A 24,434-nucleotide genomic window follows, 5' to 3' on the forward strand; every position below is an offset into this window, starting at 1 on the left:
GGTCGAGGTGGGCGGATTACCTGAGGTCAGAAGTGTGAGACCAGCCGGGTCAACATGGTGAAACCCCGTCTCTACTAAAAAGTAAAATTAGCCAGGAGTGGTGGCAGGCACCTGTAATTCCAGCTAGTTGTGAGGCTGAGGCAGGAGAATCGCTTGAACCCAGGAGGTGGAGGTTGCGGTAAGCTGAGATTGCTCCACTGTACTCCAAGACGAGCAATAGAGCAAGACTCCATCTCAAAAAAAAAAAGGGCTAGGCGCAGCAGCTCACACCCGTTATCCCAGCAGTTTGGGAGGCCGAGGCGGGTGGATCACCTGAGGTCAGGAGTTTGAGACCAGCCTAGCTAGCCAACATGGTGAAACCCCATCTCCACTAAAAATATAAAACACTGGCCAGGTGTGGTGGCAGGCGCCTGTAATCCTAAACAGTCTCAAAAACAAAAACAAAAACAAAAAACCTGAATGTTGTAGCTATTTTATTTTACTTTTTGAGACGGAGTTTCACTCTTGTTGCCCAGGCTGGAGTGCAACGGTGCGACCTTGGCTCACTGCAATCTCTGCCTCCTGGGTTCAAGCAATTCTCCTGACTCAGCCTCCGGAGCAGCTGGGATTACAGGTGCCTGCCACCATGCCCAGCTAATTTTTTATATTTTTAGTAGAGAGGGGTTCACATGTAAGGAAAATATTTTCTATAGAAAAGGAGTTTTCTGCTTGTGGTTTAGAAAAGGGAGGCCAAAGAGCTAGAATTTGATAGTTATCCAGTTTGTCCAAGAAAGAGAAATATCTTTTAAAAAAAAAAAAAAAACAGAGTCTTGCTCTGTTGCCCAGGCTGGACAGTGCAGTGGTGCGATCTCGGCTCACCACAACCTCTGCCTCTCGGGTTCATGCAATTTTCCTGCCTCAGCCTCCCAAGTAGCTGGGATTACAGGTGTACCCCACCATGTCGAGCCAATTTTTATACTTTTAGTAAAGATGGGGTTTCACCATGTTGGCCAGGCTGGTCTCGAACTCCTGACCTCATTCCCTCCGATTCCTTGCTCACCAATAAGCCTTCTAATTTGAAGTTTAACTTCTTAGGTATCGTTTTCCCAGGAAAAGAGTATCATGAACAGTAGAGATGAATACACACTGAAAAAGTAGACCTCCCTTGGTAAATTAATAACTTGGGGTTCTGGTTTTAAAACTTACTGGTATGGGTTTAACTAGTGTGAATTTGTGCCAAAGGACCTGGTTATATCCAGGTTCACTGACAAACTAAGCTCTCAGACATGTAAAGGGGAGACTAGACTCCTGACCACAGGTTCCACCAAGGTATCTGGGGAAGCTCTCTCTATCTACTTAAAGACTGATCAAACTCATTTAGACCAATAACTTAAGAAAAAAACAACTATAGACTCAAACTGTAATCAGGGCCACAGCTACTATACCTCAGTATTGAATACATCTTACTACTGTCCAAGTTTATAAATAAGAAAAATACCATTAAACAGATATGTGCAAGCTGCCATCTTGGTGAAAACCGTCATGCAGTTTGGATGGGGGAAGGAGAGAAGTGCTGCTAGGAATTGACATTGCTACATTGAATGTAACAATGTCAATTCCTATTTCATTTATATTTTACTTCCCTGAAAACGTAACAGTGCTTTAAATGAGGCTACATCAACGAGTAAGGACTCATGACCAAGACAGGGTAAGTCAGGGAGCCAGGAAGAAAGCCAAAGTTGATGGTTAGACGCAAATCTCCTTCCTTGGGTAGGTATATCCCTTTAGAAGAGGAGAATTAATCATACTATCATATTTTAATGTGTCACTATAGATATCATTTTACAAACTCTACCTGCTCTGATTTCGAATATACCAACCCACGTTCTGACTGCAAACTTCTCACAGATATTTCTATGGGGAATGTAAAGACCAGCTAATTCTCAAATACGGTTCACTAGAAAGTAATTCTCAGATTCAGATTCATCACTTATGAGACTGGCTAATATGAACCAATCCTCAGGAGACGGATTAACTTTCGTTGTTTTTAGCTGTTTCTTATCCTATAAAGCTCACGACCAGCGACAACCAAAGGGACACTGCCATAGCAGAATTCCTGAGTCTAATCTAATGTACATCTGGGCAGGGCTTCCCCAGCCTCTCCCACCTCCATCGAGGGTAAATGCTAGGATGTGCCACCGTCACTGACGGGTGTGCACTGTATCCCTTCGGCAGGTTGGCCTACTCTGGACTGTGAGGCTCCCACCAAGATACTGCCCACCTGGGATGCCCGGGCTGAGTTGTAGCCTGCACATCCTCAATATGCCTCCATCTTGGCTCTAACTTAGACACTCTTAAGATTCTTTCTAACATTCTATTATTTTATCCAGTCTAACTTCACTTTACAGATGAAATGACTGAGGCCAACTGACTTTAAGAACGTTACCTAAAATCACACAGCTGAATAACAGCAGAGCCAGAACTAGAACCAAAGCCTTCTGATTCCCAGCCCAATGTTTTCTTCATTATGTGGTACTGCCTTTGTTGTTATACACCATTTGAATGCTCACCTTGCATTTGTGGAAATCCCCTTACCCCCTACTGGGTAACTTCCTTCTCAAGCACCTGTTGGTATTTCATGGCTCTAACAATATTCTCATACATTTTTTTTTTTTTTAAGAGATGCAGGGTGGTGTCTTGCTGTGTTGCCCAGACTGAACTAAAACACTTGAGGTCAAGGGATCCTTCTTCCTTAGCCTCCCAGGCAGCTGGACCTACAGGTGCACACTACCATGCCAGCTTCTCATACATTATTTAACACCAAAATTTATACATCTTAGCTAAATATATATTTTTTTAATTTTAAAAAATTCCTTTGATACTACCAGGCATGTGAAAAAAAATCCTATAAAATTTTATGTCTCTAATTCACTGACTCAAAAAAAAAAAAAAAAAAAAGGCCGGGCGCGGTGGCTCATGCCTGCAATCCCAGCACTTTGGGAGGCCAAGGCGGGTGGATCACAGGGTGAGGAGATCCAGACCATCCTGGCTAACACAGTGAAACCCCATCTCTAGTAAAAATACAAAAATAAAATAAAATAAATTAGCCGGGCGTGGTGGCAGGTGCCTATAGTCCCAGCTACTCGGGAGGCTGAGGCAGGAGAATGGCATGAACTTGGGAGGTGGAGCTTGCAGTAAGCTAAGACTGCGCCACTGCACTCCAGCCTGGGTGACAGAGCGAGACACTGTCTCAAAAAAATAAATAAAAAATTGGCCGGGCGTGGTGGCTCTAGCCTGTAATCCTGGCACTTTGGGAGGCCGAGACGGGCGGATCACGAGGTCGGGAGATCGAGACCATCCTGGCTAACATGGTGAAACCCCATCCCTACTAAAAAATACAAAAAAAAAAAAAAAAACTAGCCGGGCGCAGTGGCGGGCACCTGTAGTCCCAGCTACTCAGGAAGCTGAGGCAGGAGAATGGCGTAAACCCGGGAGGCGGAGCTTGCAGTGAGCTGAGATCCAGCCACTGCACTCCAGCCTGGGCCACAGAGCGAGACTCCGTCTCAAAAAAAATAAATAAAAATAAATAAATAAATAAATAAATAAAAATAAAAAATTCACTGACTATCTCTGGAAGATATATTAAAAGTCAGTGACAGCCACTGACAAAGAACTGAGGCAAGCAGAGAGAGATGGTTTCATCAAATATCTCATATTATTTGAATTCTTATGTTTTTATTACCTATGTAAAAACATAATTTTAAAAAATTGTGCTATAAAAAGGCTTACAAAAGTTACATTTATACCACATGTAGTATTTTCAATGAAAAGAATACAATTACAAACTACTAGGGCCACCTTTAAAAAAAAAACTCAGGGCCGGGCGCGGTGGCTCAAGCCTGTAATCCCAGCACTTTGGGAGGCCGAGACGGGCGGATCACGAGGTCAGCAGATCGAGACCACCCTGGCTAACACGGTGAAACCCCGTCTCTACTAAAAAATACAGAAAACTAGCCGGGCGAGGTGGCGGGCGCCTGTAGTCCCAGCTACTCGGGAGGCTGAGGCAGGAGAATGGCGTAAACCCGGGAGGCGGAGCTTGCAGTGAGCTGAGATCCGGCCACTGCACTCCAGCCTGGGCGACAGAGCGAAACTCCGTCTCAACAAAAAAAAAAAAAAAAAAAACTCAGAAAATGTATCTATATACAAAATTTAAAGACTAATGTCTTAGAACATGATTGATAGATGGACCATAGATGTTACCTAATGTTAACAAAGTAGGTACGGCCGGGCGCGGTGGCTCAAGCCTGTAATCCCAGTACTTTGGGAGGCCGAGGCGGGCGGATCACGAGGTCAGGAGATCGAGACCATCCTGGCTAACACGGTGAAACCCCGTCTCTACTAAAAATTACAAAAAACTAGCCGGGCGAGGTGGCGGCACCTGTAGTCCCAGCTACTCGGGAGGCTGAGGCAGGAGAATGGCGTAAACCCGGGAGGCGGAGCTTGCAGTGAGCTGAGATCCGGCCACTGCACTCCAGCCTGGGCGACAGAGCTAGACTCCGTCTCAAAAAAAAAAACAAACAAACAAACAAAAAAAAACAAAAAAAACAAAGTAGGTACAATTGGGCCTTACGATACTAGGATGCCTAAGAATAAAAATGAATAAAAATAAATCAAAGATCTACATTTTTGTGTCCACTTCTCCCTAAATACAATTTGCTCTACAACAGAATGAAGAAAATAAAGGGCTCATCACAATTACTGTGACCTCTGCGGGCAGAGGGATAAGTGTGTATGTATATGTGTGTGTGTAACAGAATTTTCTCCAAGATCACAGTAATTTAGTTTGTTGCTTAGTTTTCAGTAATTCCACCTTTAAAATAATTTATTAATGGCTGGGCGCGGTGGCTCAAGCCTGTAATCCCAGCACTTTGGGAGGCCGAGACGGGCGGATCACGAGGTCAGGAGATCGACACCATCCTAACACAGTGAAACCCCGTCTCCACTAAAAAATACAAAAAACTAGCCGGGCGAGGTGGTGGCGCCTGTAGTCCCAGCTACTCGGGAGGCTGAGGCAGGAGAATGGCGTAAACGCGGGAGGCGGAGCTTGCAGTGAGCTGAGATCCGCCACTGCACTCCAGCCCGGTGACAGAGCGAGCCCGTCTCAGAAAAAAAAAAAAAAAAAAAAAGAAGAGAAGACAAAACTTTAGAGACTTTTAGTCACCTACTAAATCCAGACATCTTGACTGTTAACGATCCTAGCTACAGAATTTGCTGAATTAGAATAGATTCATAGAAAAAAGCGAATATAAATACGATGTATGTTGGGTATAGGTTCTAAGCTATCTGAACATAATGATCACAGCATGTAACAACACAAAACCGTTCATTTATTCCTTCCTTTGTTCAAATACTTAATGAAGGATTACTACATGTCCAGCACCGTGCTGAGAACTTCTGATATAACGGTTATCCAAAACATGCTTGGCTCCTGCTCTCACAGAGCTTAGTGTAATGGAGAAAACAAACTAAATGTGCCAGCAGCTCTGTGAAGAAAATTATCCTCTATGCGATGGAGATTTTTTGTTTTGAGACGGAATCTTGCTCTGTCACCAGGCTGCAGTGGCATGATCTCAGCTCACTGCAAGGTCTGCCTCCTGGGTTCACACCATTCTCCTGCCTCAGCCTCCCGAGTAGCTGGGACTACAGGCGCCCGCCACCAGGCCTGGCTAATTTTTTGTATTTTTTAGTAAAGACTGGGTTTCACCATGTTGGCCAGGATGGTCTCGATCTCCTGATCTCGTGATCCACCTGCCTCAGCCTCCCAAAGAGCTGGGATTACAGGCATGAGCCACCATGCCTGGCCATGCGATGGAGATTTTAAAGCAGCACAGCAGCAAGTTCGGATCTGCATTTTAGCATGAGAACACCATCTTGTGAAATTACATTGTGAGTGAAATTACATTTTAGAGAGGTACTTAAGGTAGCAGAACCAAATTACTACATAGAAATACAATGTTAACATTCTTTTAATTCCTCAGAAAGAAAGGCACCAAAGAATTTTTGGTGATTGTAAATCCAAGGCCAGTCTTATTGCTGACATCCTCAAAGCACTTTGGTCTTGCCATAGCCCAGAGCCTTGGTTCAGCAACCACTAACTCCAGACACTGCTTCACAGGTAACCACCCGAGCCTTCTCCTTCCCAGTCTTCTTTCCATAGCCCTGCCAAGGATTCAGAGGCAAGACTGCCAGCATCACGGCCAGTATAGCTGGCCACCTATTTCAAAAGAGGAGACTCTGCTCACCTGATAATCCAGTTTAGCCTGTCGCATCTTCATCATTTCTTCATGGAAAACACTGTTTAAAAAAAAATAAAGCAAGAAAGCAAGTATATAAAGAGAAAACTCCTTGTCAATTTCATCTTTTTATGTATGTACTCTTTTGGGTTATATGGAACCAATCGATTCTGCCTTACAGAAGGCATCAGCTTCTAGAGGCTACCCACACTCACTGCAGGAGGACTTCCCACCCTTAACACCACCCTTACTCCAGAGGACCTCAGGAGACTGAAATACTCCAAGGACAAGAAAAAGATGAAAACATAGACCCCATGCATGCAGGGATTTCCTTTTGTTTTAAACAATGTCTTGAGTACACGTTATGCTCTGAACACAGTGGTAAGCATTTTACATGGTATTATTTTGTTTATTTATTTATTTTTTTTGAGACGGAGTCTTGCTCTGTCACCCAGGCTGGAGTGCTGTGGCCGGATCTCAGCTCACTGCAAGCTCCGCCTCCCGGGTTCACGCCATTCTCCTGCCTCAGCCTCCTGGGTAGCTGGGACTACAGGCACCGCCACCTCGCCCGGCTAGTTTTTTGTAGTTTTTAGTAGAGACGGGGTTTCACCGTGTTAGCCACGATGGTCTCGATCTCCTGACCTCGTGATCCGCCCGTCTCGGCCTCCCAAAGTGCTGGGATTACAGGCTTGAGCCACTATTTTGTTTATTTTTTAAAACAACTCCATGAACTAGATACCATTATTTTTTACACTTTGAAGATGAAGGAAGACTTGAAGAGTCATGTGTAAGGCTAAACAGCAGAAACAGACCCCAATTCTGGTCTCCTTCTGGCATCTAAATTACATCTGAAAAATCAAATATATTTATTTGTTTTTTGGAGTTAGTTCTACGACACAGAAAATTACACTGTGTATAGCATCTTACTAGAGTCTACTGAATTCCTGAAGATCTGGGCATTTAACTTAACTTACTCAAGTCTGTCATTAATAACACTTATTATGCCAGTCATCGAAGGAGACGACTGTAAGTATGGATGAACAGGTGACATTTATTGCCACCGAGAGACAGATCTGCTCGAAGGCAAAAAGAAACAACAAAAATGGAATAAAGCCAGACTTCAGCTGATAAACCAAGCCCTTCTGAACATTTAAAAACACTCTTTGGTCTGGGCACGGTGGCTCACACCTGTAATCCCAGCACTTTGGGAGGTCAAGGTGGGTGGATCACAAGGTCAGGAGTTCGAGACCAGCCTGGCCAACATGGTGAAACCCTGTCTCTACTAAAAATACAAAAAATTAGCCCGGTGTGGTGTCCATGCCTGTAATCCCAGCTATTCGGAGACTGAGGCAGGAGAATCACTTGAACCCGGGAGGCGGAGGAAGAGCGAGATCACACCATTTTACTCCAGCCTGGGTGACAGGGCGAGACTATGGCTCAAAACAAACAAACCAACAGGGGGAAAAAAAAACAATAATAACTCTCTCTGAACGCTTTTCTATTGTTGACAATTTTTAAATTTAAGACTTTTATTTTGTGATTCAGCATTCTTGGAAAGTATGAAGTATGAAATTAGGCAGAAATGGCTCTCAATTATTTGGATGATAAATGTTTACTGGGAACTTAGTGCCAGAAAAACTGGAACTACAAGGTGCTATTTAAGAAGACAAATTCCATTACCACAAAGAGAAACATGGTTTTTGCTACATTTGGGGCAAATATACCAAAGCATTTATGTATGGCTTAATGGTGTGCCACAATATTCCTACATCTTAGAAGGTTCTATGCATCTTACTAATGCATAGCAACTTGGAATTTGCATGCTGTCTCAAAGACTCTTCCTCTTCATTCACTTGTGAGGCAGGTTTAACAACCCTCACACACAGACGTGGAGGTGCTTTCTGATTTTCTGACATGCCTCTCTATTTATTAATTCACTCATGACCTCTATGTTTAAAAAACAAACAAAAAAAAAGCACTGGGTGGTCAATAAATCATCTCTTTTCTCCCAGCTCCAAAGAGGAACAAATAAACAAAAATGTCAGACACAACAGCCTCCGACCTTGACTTTGTGCCCCCCATGTTTCACCTAGATATCTTCCTACGTTTTCTTTTTTTCTTTTTTTTTGAGACGGAGTCTCGCTCTGTCGCCCAGGCTGGAGTGCAGTGGCGCGATCTCGGCTCACTGCAAGCTCCGCCTCTCGGGTTCACGCCATTCTCCTGCCTCAGCCTCCCGAGTAGCTGGGACTACAGGCGCCCGCCACCTGGCCCGGCCAGTTTTTTTGTATTTTTTAGTAGAGACGGGGTTTCACCGTGTTAGCCAGGATGGTCTCGATCTCCTGACCTCGTGATCCGCCCGTCTCGGCCTCCCAAAGTGCTGGGATTACAGGCTTCAGCCACTGTGCCCAGCTGTTTTCTTTAGTGATTTTTATCTGCAGTCACGTATTCTTAAACCCCAAATTTAAAAATCCTTCATTAATATAGTGTGACAAAAAAAAAAAAAAAGATAAAACAAAAACAAAACTAGAGTGCTAAAATATTACAGGTATTCAGTATGTATAAGTAAAAAAGTCTCGCTCTGCCACCCAAGCTGGAGTGCAGTGGCTTGAACTCGTCTCACTGCAACCTCTACCTCCTGGGTTCAAGCCATTCTCGTGCCTCAGCCTCCTGAATAGCTAGAACCACAGGGGTGCACCATCATGCCCCGCTAATTTTTGTAATTTTTTTTTTTTTTTTCTGGAGACGGAGTCTCACTCTGTCACCCAGGCTGGAGTGCAGTGGCGCGATCTCGGCTTACTGCAACCACCTTCCAGGTTCAAGCGATTCTCCTGCCTCAACCTTCCGAGTAGCTGGGACTATAGGTGCACGTCGCTACACCCGGCTAATTTTTTGTATTTTTAGTAGAGACAGGGTTTCACTGTGTTAGCCAGGATGGTCTTGATCTCCTGACCTCGACCTCGTGATCCGCCCACCTCAGCCTCCCCAAGTGCTGGGATTACAGGTGTGAGCCACTGTGCCCAGCCAATTTTTGTATTTTTAGTAGAGATGGGGTTTTGCCATGTTGGCCAGGCTGGTCTTGAACCCCTGACCTCCAGTGATCTGCCCACCTCGGCTTCCCAAAGTGCTGGGATTACAGGTGTCAGCCATTGCGCCTGGCCATGTATCAGTATAAATTTTTTAAAGTTCTGCATAAAATGACATTATATAGCAAAAGGAGAATTTGGAGAAAAAAGTCCACTGTTATGGACTAGTATTTTCATTTTTTAAAATTTATTATTCATTTATTTACTTGTTTTGAGATGAAGGGTTCACTCTTGTTGCCCAGGCTGGAGTACAATGACGTGATTTCGGCTCCCTGTAACCTCCACTTCCCAGATTCAAGCGATTCTCCTGCCTCAGCCTCCTGAGCAGCTGGGATTACAGGCGCCCGCCACCACGCCCGGCTAACTTTTGTATTTTTAGTAGAGACAGGGCTTCATCATTTTGGCCAGGCTGGTCTCAAACTCCTGACCTCAGGTGATCCACCCGCTTTGGCCTCCCAAAGTGCTGGGATTATAGCCATTTTTTTTTTAAATTAAAAATAAATTAGGCTGGGCACGATGGCTCACACCTGTAATTCCAGCACTTTGGGAGGCCGAAGCAGGTGAATTGCCTGAGCTCAGGAGTTTGAGACCAGCCTGGCCAACACGGTGAAACCCTGTAGCTACTAAAATACAAAAAATCAGCTGGGAGTAGCGGCTTGCACCTGTAATCCCAGCTACTCAGGAGGCCGAGGCAGGAGAATCACTTGAACCCAGGAGGCAGAGGATGCAGTGAGCTGAGATCATGCCACTGCACCACTCCAGCCTGGGTGATGGTGTGGGACTCCGTCTCAAAAAAAAAAAAAAGAGCCGGTGGCTCACGCCTGTATTCCCAGCACTTCTGGCGGCCGAGGCCAGCGGATCACGAGGTCAGGAGTTCAAGAGCAGTCTGGCCAACATGGTGAAACCCCATCTCTACTAAAAATACAAAAAATTAGCCGGGTATGGTGTTTTGCACCTGTAATCCCAGGTACTCAGGAAGCTGAGGCAGGAGAATCGCGTGAACCCAGGAGGCAGAGGTTGCAGTGAACCAAGATGGCGCCACTGCACTCCCGCCTGGGCAACAGTGCAAGACTCTCTCTCAAACAAAAAAAAATAATTTTTTTTTTTTTGACAGGGTCTGGCTCTGTTGCCCAGGCTAGAGTGCAGTGGCATGATCTTGGCTCACTGAAATCTCCACCATGAACTAGTATTTTCAAACAGCTGCTGCTACATATCTGTACTCTGTTCTCAACACTAAACCAAAGGTGTGATGACTTCTGGCATGGGGAAAAACGAATCATTCCTCACCCATGCTAAAACCTCTTCAAAGATGTTAAGTTCTGGCATATGACTAAAGTTTTCAAACGTTTCTCATAAGGCCTCAAATAGTGAAAAAAAACAGGCATGTCTTTGACAGTATGACACCACTTGATTCCTTTCATCAAGCCTGGGCAAGTTGAACAGACAATCTGAATAAATAGGGTACAATCAAAACATTTTCATCTGAACAGAAGAGACGATAAATACACGTTAAGTAACTGTAACATTTGTAAGTCTCCTATATATCAAAAGTCACATTTTCCCTGAGTTCTAAGTTTCAATAAATTATAACTTAAAAAGTTATACCTTTAGCTAAATTATAACCTATAAAGATATTTTATAATGCCTGGTGCAGTGCCTCACGCCTGTAATCCCAACACTTTGGGAGGGTGCAGCGGGTGGATCACGAGGTCAAGAGATCGAGACCATCCTGGCCAACATGGTGAAACCCCGTCTCTACTAAAAATACAAAAATTAGCCGGGCGTGATGGCGTGTGCCTGTAGTCCCTGCTACTCGGGAGGCTGAGGCAGGAGAATTGCTTGAACCTGGGAGGTGGAGGTTGCAGTGAGCTGAGATCATGCCACCGTGCTCCAGCCTGGTGACAGAGCGAGACTCTGTCTCAAAAAAAAAAAAAAAAGATATTTTATAGACTTATATTCAATCTGAACTAAAATTTCTAGTCTAATCTGGAATATCATCTTAATAAATTTATATTTTTCTGACTTAATTTTTTTTTTTTTTTTTTTGAGACAGAGTCTCAGTCTGTCATCGAGGCTGGAGTGCAGTGGCACGATCTCAGCTCACTGCAACCTCCACCTCCTGGGTTCAAGCGATTCTCCTGCATCAGCGTCCCAAGTAGCTGAGATTACAGGTGCCTGCCATATTTTTAATGGAGAAGGGGTTTCGCCATGTTGGCCAGGTTGGTCGCCAACTCCTGACTTCGGGTGCACGTGATCCGCCCATCTTGGCCTCCCAAAGTGCTGGGATACAGGCATGAGCCGCCACGCCCAGCCTGTGTTAATATTCTCTTTCCTTCATTTTAACTTAGTTATTGAATAGCAAGCCTAACCATAACCAAGCCTGGTTAATAAATCAACACAAAACAGAAAGAATTCCTACAGGAAAAAAAAAAAAAAGTGGAGTAACTCTTTTTCCTCCCATTTTTCTCAAAGAAAATTTCCTATTTGCTTGGTACAAACAGGGGAAACCCTAAACACACATCGTGAAGAAACACAGAAACACTCAAGCGTGGCAGATGAGAATGCCCACAGAACACCATTCTCTTGGACAATTCTCCAGTTACCAACCAGTAAAGGCTAAACTGAAGATATCTGCTGGGCATGGTGCCAGGAGCCTGTGGTCCCAGCTACTCAGGAGGCTGAGGTAGGAGGAGCACTTGAGCCCAGGAGTTCAAGGGTGCAGTGAGCCGTGACTGTGACACCGCACAGCAGCCTGAGCAACAGAGCGAGACTCCATCTCAGATAAATATAGGTAAGATAGACAGATAAAATAAAAATTAGCTGAAGATAACTACAAGGCCTTACAACACCGCACAGTGTACACAAAGAGAATTTTCTGACAGTGTGTCCCATCTCACTCACCTTTATTTATGGACACCAAAAAAACCTAGACTAGGAAAGAGACATTAGCAGGAAAACTGACAACATTCAAATAAGGCCTGTGAATTAGTTAACAGTATTGATTCTGTATTAATTTCCTGATTTTGATAATGTGGCCATGGTTATGTAAGATGTTAACATTAGGCCAGGCACAGTGGCTCACGCTTGTAATCCCAGCACTTTGGGAGGCCAAGGCGGGCGGATCACAAGGTCAGAAGTTCGAGACCAACCTGGCCAACGCAGTGAAACCCTGTCTCTACTAAACATAGAAAAATCAGCTGGGCATGGTGGCGGGCACCTGTAATCCCAGCTACTCAGGAGGCTGAGGCTGGAGAATTGCTTGAACCCGGGAGGCAGAGGTTGCAGTGAGCCAAGATCACGCCACTGCACTCCAGCCTGGGTGACAGAACTAGGCTCCATCTCAAAAAAAAAAAAAAGGAGAAGAAGAAGATGTTAACATTAGGGGAAACTTGGTGAAAGGTATAGAGGGATTCTCTAATATTTTTATAAATTTTCTGTAAGTCTAAAAAGATTTTTTAAAGTCGGGTATAAAAAATATTAGTGATGGGCCGGGCGCGGTGGCTCAAGCCTGTAATCCCAGCACTTTGGGAGGCCGAGACGGGCGGATCACGAGGTCAGGAGATCGAGACCATCCTGGCTAACATGGTGAAACCCCGTCTCTACTAAAAAAATACAAAAAACTAGCCGGGCGAGGTGGTGGGCGCCTGTAGTCCCAGCTACTCGGGAGGCTGAGGCAGGAGAATGGCGTAAACCCGGGAGGCGGAGCTTGCAGTGAGCTGAGATCTGGCCACTGCACTCCAGCCCGGGCGACAGAGCGAGACTCCGTCTCAAAAAAAAAAAAAAATATTAGTGATGAATCTAGGTGAAGGGTATAGGTTTATGGACTGTGCTTTCTTGTGACTTTTGAGCAAATTTCAATTTTTTCTTTTCTTTTTCTTTTTTTATTTTTGAGATAGAGTCTCACTCTCATTGCCCAGGCTGCTGTGCAATGGCGTGATCTTGGCTCACCGCAACCTCCGCCTCCTGGGTTCAAGCGATTCTCCTGCCTCAGTCTCCTGAGTAGCTGGGATTACAGGCATGCACCACCACCCCTGGCTAATTTTGTATTTTTAGGAGAGATAGGGTTTCTCCCTGTTGGTCAGGCTGGACTTGAACTCCCGACCTCAGTGATCCACCCGCCTCGGCCTCCCAAAGTGCTAGGATTACAGGCATGAGCCACCGTGCCCAGGCAAATTTTTTCAAAATAAAAAGAGAAAAAAATAAAATATACATTTTGGTAATTTGTTTTCATTGTTGTGGACTGACTACCTTTAAAAAGCCCACTGCTACCAGGTGCAGTGGCTCATGCCTGTAATTCCAGAACTTTGGGAGGCTGACGTGGGCAGATCACTTGAGGTCAGGAGTTCGAAACCAGCCTGACCAACATGGTGAAACCCCATCTCTACTAAAAATACAAAAATTAGCCAGGCGTGTGGCCCACGCCTGTAATCCTAGCTACTTGGGAGGCTGAGGCAGGACAATCACTTGAACCCAGGAGGCAGAGGTTGCAGTGAGCTGGGATCATGCCATTACACTCCAGCCCGGGCAACAGCATGAGGCTCCGTCTCGAGAAAAAAAAAAAAAAAAAAAATCCCATTGCCCTTTAATCTACCACCTAAATTACGCTCACACAGTATTTCTAGGGAATGAAGATGGCATGAACAATAAAGAAATTTGCTAAAGATAAGTAACAGAGAAACTTCGAGCATACTTTAAAACATTATTCTCCATTGCTAGTCTAGTGCTATACCCAACAGACCACGCTGCCAAGTACTTTGAAGCACTGAATAATGTTACTAATGACCCTCAAGAATCTATGATTATTCAGCACTCTCAACGTTCCTGTCAACTTCTCTCAGCCTGTTAAGAGTGAATTTTTCGAGCTGCCAGTAACACAAAATCCATTGCCACTAAACAATCAGAGTGTTTCTTGCGGCTTCCTACACTGTGCCAGATAAGGATGCTGTAATCAGCACTCAACTGCAATTTGGCCACTGATGCAGGAGGCTAAACAGGCTCCTTCTGTGGTACTGGAGAGAGTAAACACCATCCTTGCCAGGAAAGCGGCAGGATAAGACTTGCAAAAACAAAGGCAGTGAGCAGCCCATTGCTTTTCCTGATAGTAACTTGAGTGAAGGCTTCCTTTACTGAGCACAGTATTGCTTCGGAACATCACAAATTATTACTATTATTACTATTATTATTTTTTTTTTGAGACGGAGTCTCGCTCTGTCGCCAGGCTGGAGTGCAGTGGCGCAATCTAGGCTCACTGCAAGCTCCACCTCCCAGGTTCGTTCACACCATTCTCCTGCCTCAGCCTCCTGAATAGCTGGGACTACAGGAGCCGCCACCACGCCCAGCTATTTTTTTGTATTTTTAGTAGAGACGGGGTTTCACCGTGGTCTCAATCTCCTGACCTTGTGATCCACCTGCCTCGGCCTCCCAAAGTGCTGGGATTACAGGCGTGAGACACTGTGCCTGGCCTATTTTTTAGACTTAGAAATTAGATATAGTTATCTTCTTTCATTAATGCAATAAATGCCAGTGTGCAGTGATAAAGAGGACAACTTGGCAATTTATTTTAGAGAAATTCATAATTGTAAATATTTAGTAATTAGCTGCTGCATGAAGTTAAAATAATTTACAAAAAATTTGGTTCAACTCAACCTATTAGAAATAAATGTAGTATGTGTGAGACTAGGAATTACTGCAAAGGTATTACACAGGAAAGATAAAGGAAATAAAAGGTTTACCTCAAGAAAACAACTACAAAAAATAATTTTTTATTCTTAAATCTAGTTATTCATGCTTATTTGAAGACTGACTAACATCCTTTAGAAGAAAAACTGTAGGTATGATTACGACTTTTACTTAAATTCACTACTTAAAAATCAGCAAGTTGGGCCGGGCGCGGTGGCTCAAGCCTGTAATCCCAGCACTTTGGGAGGCCGAGACGGGCGGATCACGAGGTCAGGAGATCGAGACCGTCCTGGCTAACATGGTGAAACCCCGTCTCTACTAAAAAATACAAAAAACTAGCTGGGCGAGGTGGCGGGCGCCTGTAGTCCCAGCTACTCGGGAGGCTGAGGCAGGAGAATGGCGTAAGCCCAGGAGGCGGAGCTTGCAGTGAGCTGAGATCTGGCCACTGCACTCCAGCCTGGGCGGCAGAGCCAGACTCCGTCTCAAAAAAAAAAAAAAAAAAATCAGCAAGTTGGACTTCATCAAAATGAAAAACTTTTGTTCTGCAAAGATACTGTTAGGAAAATTAGAAGGCAAGTCACAAACTAGGGAAAACATTTGTGAGCTAAGAATGAAGTCGCTTTTTTTTTTACATCGTTTTGCTCTTGTTGCCCAGGCTAGAGTGCAATGGCAAGATCTCAGCTCACCACAACCTCTTGTGAGCTAAGAATGAATTCGCTTTTTTTTTTACATCGTTTTGCTCTTGTTGCCCAGGCTAGAGTGCAATGGCACGATCTCAGCTCACCACAACCTCTTGTGAGCTAAGAATGAATTCGCTTTTTTTTTTACATCGTTTTGCTCTTGTTGCCCAGGCTAGAGTGCAATGGCACGATCTCAGCTCACCACAACCTCTGCCTCCCGGGTTCAAGCGATTCTCCTGCCTCAGCCTCTGGAGTAGCTGGGATTACAAGCATGTGCCACCATGCCCGGCTAATTTTGTATTTTTAGTAGATACATGGTTTCTCCATGTTGGTCAGGCTGGTCTCGAACTCCTGACCTCAGATGACCCACCCGCATCAGCCTCTCAAAGTGCTGGGATTACAGGCGAGAGCCACTGTGCCAAGCCTATGATTTTTGCATTTTTAAAAGATTAAAAATATCTGAAGAATAATACTTTGAGACATGTGAACATTATATTAAATTCAAATTCCAACCAGATGCAGTGACTCATGCCTGTCATCTCAGTACTTTGGGAGGCCTAAGTGGGCAGCCTGCTTGAGGCCAGGAGTTTGAGACCAGCCTGGGCAACATAGTGAGAACCCCATCTCTACAAAAAATTTAAAAATTAGCCAGGCGTGGTGGTGCAGACCCATAATCCCAGCTACTCAGGAGGGTGAGGCAGAAGGATTGCTTAAATCCAGGAGTTCAAGGCTGTTGTGGGCTACGATTGCACCACTGCACTCAGCCTGGGCAACACAGTGAGAACCCGTCCCCCAAGCCCAAAAAGAAATTATCACTGTGCAGGAAGTAATGAACAAAAAGAAAAAAAATCTTCAAATTCTAGTGTCTATAAAGTCTTATTGAAACAGACACATTCATTCACTTACCTATTATCTATGGCTGTTTTTGTGCTACAACAGAAAAACTGAGTAATGAGTAACTGGGACAGAGACTGTATGGCCTACAAAACCAAAAACATTTGGTTAAGACCTTCACAGAAAAGGACAACTGGTCAGGGATGATGGTGCATGCCTACAGTCCCCGCTGCTAGGGAGGCTGAGGCGGGAAGATGGCTTAAGTCCAGGAGTTCAAGACCAGCTTGGGCAACAAAGCAAGACCCCTATCTGAAAAAAAAAAATTAAAAAGAAAAGGTCTGCTGACCCCTGGCTTGGCCTATATTAGTTCAAACTAATCATAAGTCCCCATTTAGAGACGTGTGCTGTGTGGTTACAGCACAGTTCCCAGTACAACTTAACCTAGTAAAGCCTCAAATTTCCTAATTTACAAAGTGAGAACAATGACACTTAACTCAGAAGGTTATTGTGAAGATTAAATGAAACTTGGCTCATAGTAAGCACTCAAACTGCAACTGCTAGTATATCTTTTTTTTTTTTTTTTGAGATCGAGTTTCTGCTCTTGTTGCCCAGGCTGGAGAGCAATGGCGCGATCTTGCCTCACTACAACCTCCGCCTCCCATATTCAAGCAATTCTCGTGCCTCAGCCTCCCAAGTAACTGGGATCACAGGCATGCGCCACCACACCCAGCTAATTTTGTATCTTTTGTAGAGACAGGGTTTCACCATGCTGCCCAGGCTGATCTCAAACTCCTAACCTCAGGTGATCTGCCCACCTTGGCCTCCCAAAGTGCTGGGATTAGAGGCATGAGCCATGGTGCCCAGCTTAGATTTTTTTTTTTTTTTTCTTTTAAGAGATAGGGTCGGCCGGGCACGGTGGCTCAAGCCTGTAATCCCAGCACTTGGGGAGGCCGAGGCGGGCAGATCACGAGGTCAGGCGATCGAGACCATCCTGGCTAACATGGTGAAACCTCGTCTCTACTAAAAAATACAAAAAACTAGCCGGGTGCGTTGGCGGGCGCCTGTAGTCCCAGCTACTTGGGAGGCTGAGGCAGGAGAATGGCGTGAACCCGGGAGGCGGAGCTTGCAGTGAGCTGAGATCCGGCCACTGCACTCCAGCCTGGGTGACAGAGCGAGACTCCGTCTCAAAAAAAAAAAAAAAAGAGATAGGGTCTTGGGCCAGGCAGAGTGTCTCATGCCTGTCCAGCATTTTGGGAGGCCAAGGTGTGAGAATCACTTGAGGCCCAAGTTCAAGACTAGCCTGGGCAATATACCAAGACCCTATCTCTTGAAAGAGAGAACAAACGAACACGACAGACCAACAGACAGACAGGGGGTCTCACTATGTTGCCCAGGCTGGTCTTGAGCTACTGGCCTCAAGTGATCTTCTTCCTCCTGCCTCAGTCTCCGTAAGTGCTAGAATTATAGGCTTGAACCACCATGCCTGGGAAGATTTTTGTTTTACAATGCTTCTTAACGCTACAAATGAATGTATTACCTTAATCTTCACTTCAGTGAGAAGACTATTTCATCCTAACACTTTATCACCTTTCAAAAGCATCTGCATAATCTTTCGAATGCTGGAAACCCACACATTTCTAAGAATGTCCCCTGTATTAAAAAAATCTTTAGGCTGGGTGTGGTGGCTCACACCTATAATCCCAGTACTTTAGGAAGCCGAGGCAGGTGCATCACCTGAGGTCAGGAGTTCGAGACCAGCCTGGCCAACATGGCGAAACCCCGTCCTTACTAAAAATACAAAAATTAGCCAGGCTTGGTGGTGGGCACCTGTAATCCCGGCTACTCAGGAGGCTGAGGCAGGGAGAATTGCTTGAACCCGGGAGGTGGAGATTGCCGTGAGCAGAGATCCTGCCACTGCACTCCAGCCTGGGCAACAGAGCAAGACTCCAAAAAAAATATTTAAAAGTTCAAAACTGTATTGCTATGGAAACATTGTTAAAATGTGTTGTCACTCTTCTAGTTGCACTGAAGTACAGTTCCACTTAGTGAATACTTAATACTGCCTGCCAGGAATTATATTAAATATATATTATCTAATTTTCACAATAACCTTGACAAAGTAGGCACTATAATCTCATTTTACAGAGATACAAAACTCATAGATGCTCTAAATGAATTTGGCGAGAAAGGAGGTGAACTCCTTTCATATGAGTTTCATATATCTCTGTAAAATGAGATTATAGTACCTACTTTGTAGATTTATTGAAGTTTCTTCCTGCAAAGCTAAACAGCAATAATTTTATTTTTCCAGGAGCATATTTGAAAAATATTTCTTGCGTTCTTGTTACAGCCTTATTTTCTACACATCACAGGAAAGCAATTTTGAACTTACAACTATAGCTTACATTCTAAAGGTCAAACAGTTGATCAATGAAAGAGCCAGAATTCAACCACAAGTCTCACTCCCAATCTACCTGAATGTGTTAAACCGCATGATTGAATATGTGTATTAAAATGGTCAGCTGAGGCAGGAATTTCAGTCTCTGGTATTTCAATATGTTCATTAAAAGTGCCAGCTGACTTGCTATTTTTAGGTAGAACTTTCAAGCCAGTGAATAGATTTTAAAGCAGTCCTGGGGAGGAGTGCCCTGAATAATGACATTTAGGTCAACCACACTGCATATAAAACGGTGGTCCCATGAGATGATAACACTGCATTTTCAGCCAGGCACAGTGGCTCACGCCTGTAATCCCAGCACTTTGGGAGGCCAAGGCGGGTGGATCACTTGAGGTCAAGAGTTCAAGACCAGTTTGACCAACATGGTAAAACCCCGTTTCTACTAAAAATACAAAATTAGCTGAGCATGGTGGTACACGCCTATAATCCCAACTACTTGGGAGGCTGAGGCAGGAGAATCGCCTGAGCCTGGGAGACAGAGATTGCAGTAAGCCGAGGTCGCGCCACCGCATTCCAGCCTGAGCAACAAGGGTGAAACTCCATCTCAAAAAAAAAAGAAAAAAAAGTATTTTCACTGTATCTTTGCTATGTTTAGATATGTTTAGATACACTAACACTTACCATTGTGTTCCAATTGCCTACAGTATTCAGTACAGTAACAGGCCGTGTAGTTTTGCAGCCTAGGAGCAACAGACTGTACCACAGGGCCTCTGTGGGTAGTAGGATATCCCATCAAGGTTTGTGTGCACTCTATGATGTTCACACAGCAAACTCCACTAATGACACCTTTCTCAGAATGCATCCCCACCACTGAGTGGCAAATAACTGTATAGAGTGAAAGACTCATCAGATTTCATCATGTTCAAACTGATAACAATTTCAGATAATTGTGGAAAGAGTTATTAACAAAGTATGTTTCCTAACTCAATTGACAAATAGGTTCACCTTGTCCAAATCCTAAATGTCACTATTGGAAGGCCATATTTTTACACATACTGACACACCAAGAACATATCTGGCTAGAACAAAATACTGCTTCTGAGAAAAGACACATAAAGGTCATACGAGAACTGTCAGAAAAGAATTCCTTTGACATCTATCCTTCCTTGTCTAGGGAGAAATGGTAGTATTCTAGGCTCAGCTGTCTTCTACTTGAAAGATGGCCGGGCCGGGCACGGTGGCTCAAGCCTGTAATCGCAGCACTTTGGGAGGCCGAGACGGGCGGATCACGAGGTCAGGAAATCGAGACCATCCTGGCGAACACGGTGAAACCCCGTCTCTACTAAAAAAATACAAAAAACTAGCCGGGCGAGGTGGCGGGCGCCTGTAGTCCCAGCTACTCGGGAGGCTGAGGCAGGAGAATGGCGTGAACCCAGGAGGCGGAGCTTGCAGTGAGCTGAGATCCGGTCACGGCACTCCAGCCCGGGCGACAGAGCAAGACTCCGTCTCCAAAAAAAAGAAAAAAAAAGAAAGATGGCCACAATCCGGAGCTAACTTAACTGAAGCCAGAGAATGAGCATCCATTTCCTTCCTAGGAGGACCATTTAGCAGAGACACAATCAGAGCAGGGAGAATTGCTTGGGCAGAGGGAGGCAATGAGAAGGAAAGGCTGATTTGAGCATTCACAGAGCCCCGAAGAATGCAGCAGGGAACACTATTTTAGAGTAAACCCCTCCTGATTTTGCATGTACCACACAGCAAAAGCAAAAACCATTCTTTCGAGTGAACTAAACAGAAAGGCTATTTAAGATGTATGATTTAATCCAGAAGTTAAAATAATGCATTTATTACTTGTAGATTCAAACAGACATTACTCAGAACTTAAGTTCATTCTAACTCTTGCCCAATTCTCCCTTCTCAGGAGTTACATTTTCTCTCTTCAGGAATGTTTTTTATTTTCACTATTTCTTATGTTTATTTCATTTTATTTTATTTTTCAAACAGAGTTTCACTCTTGTCGCCCAGGCTGGAGTGAAGTGGCGTGATCTCGGCTCACTGCAACCTCCGCCTCCCAGGTTCAAGCAATTCTCCTACCTCAACCTCCCAAGTAGCTGGGATTATAGCTGCACACCACTACGCCCAGCTAATTTTTATATTTTTAGTAGAGATGGGGTTTTGCCATGTTGGCCAGGCTGGTCTCAAACTCCTGACCTCAGGTGATCCACCTACCTTAGCCTCCCAAAGTGCTGGGATTACTTGTGTGAGCTACTGCGCCCAGCCATCATCAGTATATTATTATCAATTATATGCACAAAGGGCATCCAGAGTATCTGGAATCAACCTTATGATAATGTGTGAGAAAAGAGAGGAGATGAGAAGCCAAAGCCTAAATTTTACTTCTGATGACATCATTTTACTCATCACATAATCTTAGGTATAACATAACCTTTCTAAACCTTAATTTCCGCATCTACAAAATGCAGATGACACCTGCACTTTGCTTCCTTCAGAGTTATAAAGCTCAAAAGAGATCAAATATGTGAGAGCACAATGAAGTCTGCAAAGAACACAAACATGTTAGCCATTATTATTGAGCTTTTTTTTTGAGATAGAATCTCACTCTGTCATCCAGGCTGGAGTGCAGTGGTGTGATCTCCGCTCACTGCAACCTCCGCCTTCCAGGTTCAAGCGATTCTTCTGCCACAGCCTCCAGAGTAGCTAGGACTACACGCGCACGCCACCATAACTGGCTAATTTTTGTATTTTTAGTAGAGACAGGGTTTTGCCATGTTGGTTGGGCTGGTCTCGAACTCCTGACCTCGTGATCTGCCCCCGCTCTGCCTCCCAAAGCACTGGGATTACAGGCATGAGCCACCGCACTCGGCCTATTACTGAGCTTTTTATCTTGACAGATTTCTTTTGTGTGTGTATGTGTTTTGTTGTTGTTGTTGTTGTTGTTGTTTTTTTGTTTTGTTTTTTGAGACGGAGTCTTGCTCTGTCGCCCAGTCTAGAGTGCAGTGGCCGGATCTCAGCTCACTGCAAGCTCTGCCTCCCGGGTTTACGCCATTCTCCTGCCTCAGCCTCCCGAGTAGCTGGGATTACAGGCGCCCGCCACCTCGCCCGGCTAGTTTTTTTATATTTTTTAGTAGAGACGGGGTTTCACCGTGTTAGCCAGGATGGTCTCGATCTCCTGACCTCGTGATCCACCCGTCTCGGCCTCCCAAAGTGCTGGGATTACAGGCTTGAGCCACCGCACCCGGCCTGTTGTTGTTGTTTTTGAGATGGACTCTTGCTCTGTCACCCAGGCTGGAGTGCAGTGGCGCGATCTTGGCTCACTGCAACCTCCATCTCCCGGGTTCAAGCAATTCTCTTGCCTCAGCTCGTGAGTAGCTGAGATTACAGGTGCCTACCACCATGCCCGGCTAAGTTTTGTATTTTTAGTAGAGGTGAGGTTTCTCCATGTTGGCCAGGCTGGTTTTGAACTCCTGACCTCAAGTGATCCCCCATCTCAGCCTCTCAAAGTGCTGGGATTACAAGCGTGAGCCACCACACCCAGCCTACTGTTTATATTTCTAAAGAGAAATCATGGCATATGGACAAACCACTGATCGGAACTTCTTAGATGACTCCAGCTCACAAGGTCACACCACAGTGGAAAGCAAGCCTTCAATTCTCTATCACTTACAAAAGGCCAGATAGGGCTTAAGTTCCAGCACCAGCCAACCCCTTTCACCTATAGGGAATCTATATTATAAAATGTCTAACCTCAACAAAGGTCCTGAGTGTTGTTTCAAATTTCACTGCCAATTTTCACTAAATATTTCTTTTTTTCTTTTTTTTTTTTTGAGACGGAGTCTTGCTCTGCCACCCAGGCTGGAGTGCAGTGGCCGGATCTCAGCTCACTGCAAGCTCCGCCTCCCGGGTTTACGCCATTCTCCTGCCTCAGCCTCCGGAGTAGCTGGGACTACAGGCGCCCGCCTCGTCGCCCGGCTAGTTTTTTTTTTTTTGTATTTTTAAGTAGAGACAGGGTTTCACCGTATTAGCCAGGATGGTCTCGATCTCCTGACCTCGTGATCCGCCCGTCTCGGCCTCCCAAAGTGCTGGGATTACAAGCTTGAGCCACCGCGCCCGGCCGAATATTTCTGATATAAGAAAAACAGGCCAAGCCTGGTGGCTCATACCTGTAATCCCAGCACTTTGGGAGGGTGAGGCAGGAGGATCACTTGAGACCAGGAGTTCAAAACCAGCCTGGGCAACATAGTGAGACCTTGTCTCTACCAAAAAAAAAAATTAAAAAAAAAATTTGTAGTTAATAATTTTTCTATTTTGTTGAAAAGAAATCTGCCTCATGATAAAAGAGTTACATAATTCCAAGGAAAAACAAACACAGAAAACCTAAAAGTTGGTTGTTATCCTTACATTGAAAGGCAGCAATACAGAAAATTCCATTAATGTATCTCATCAAAAACATCAAACAGCCAGGCGGGGGGGCTCATGCCTGTAATCCCAGCACTTTGGGAGGCCGAGGCACGCGAATCACCTGAGGTCAGGAGTTCAAGACCAGCCTGACCAACATGGAGAAACCCTGTCTCTACTAAAAATACAAAAATTAGCCAGGCATGGTGGCGCATGCCTATAATCCCAGCTACTCAGGAGGCTAAGGCAGGAGGATCGCTTGAACACAGGAGGCAAGTGAGCCAAGATCGCGCCACTGTACTTCAGCCTGAGCGACAAGAGCGAAACTCCATCTGAAATAAATAAATAAATAAATAAAAAACACACATTATTACACACAACCTGAAGCCAAAAAAGAGAGAAAAAAGCAAGAGACTCCCTCTTAGTAACAAATGAGTTAAGCAGTGATAGAAGTTGCACTAACATTACAGAGGGCAGGAAAAACACTTGGTGACTCACACATTCCCCTTTGATGTCAATTTTACAATTTAGAGCCAAGTGCAGTGGCTCAGGCCTGTAATCCCAGCAGTTTTGGAGGCCGAGGCAGGCAGATCACTTGAGCTCACTTCGACACCAGCCTGGGCAACATGGCAAAACCTCATCTCTACAAAAAATACATGAAATTAGCTAGGTGGTGCCACGCACCTGTGGTCCCAGCTACTAGAGATGCTGGAGTGGGAGGATCACTTAATCCAGGGAAGCAGAGGTTGAAGTGAGTTGAGATTGCCCACCACATCCCAGCCTGGACGACAGAGTGAGACCCTGTCTCAAAAAAATAAATAAATAAATAAAAATAAATTTAAATGAAAATAAAATAAAATAAAATTTAAAGAGAGAGTTTCTTTCAGAAGAAAAAGGAGGGAGGCTGGGCACAGTGGCTCACGCCTGTAATCCCGGTACTTTGGGAGGCCTAGGTGGGCAGATCACCAGGTCAAGAAATCGAGACCATCCTGGCCAACATGGTGAAGCCCCATCTCTACTAAAAATAGAAAAATTAGCTGGGTGTGGTGGCACGTGCCTGTAGTCCCAGCCA

General features: G+C 44.7%; 1 protein-coding gene across 1 annotated transcript in view; it reads right to left on the minus strand.

The window, feature by feature from the left end:
* Nucleotides 1–24,434, minus strand: part of TULP3 (TUB like protein 3) — a 47,443-nt gene that overhangs the window by 20,932 nt on the left and 2,077 nt on the right. The window contains exon 2 of the mRNA XM_033223207.1: nt 6,282–6,333. Coding sequence (XP_033079098.1) covers nt 6,282–6,333 — 52 coding nt within the window. The remainder of the gene's footprint in view (nt 1–6,281; nt 6,334–24,434) is intronic.

This window comes from Trachypithecus francoisi, unplaced genomic scaffold (assembly GCF_009764315.1).
Source record: "Trachypithecus francoisi isolate TF-2019V2 unplaced genomic scaffold, Tfra_2.0 Lachesis_group11, whole genome shotgun sequence".
In the NCBI taxonomy this organism is placed as follows: Eukaryota; Metazoa; Chordata; class Mammalia; order Primates; family Cercopithecidae; genus Trachypithecus; species Trachypithecus francoisi.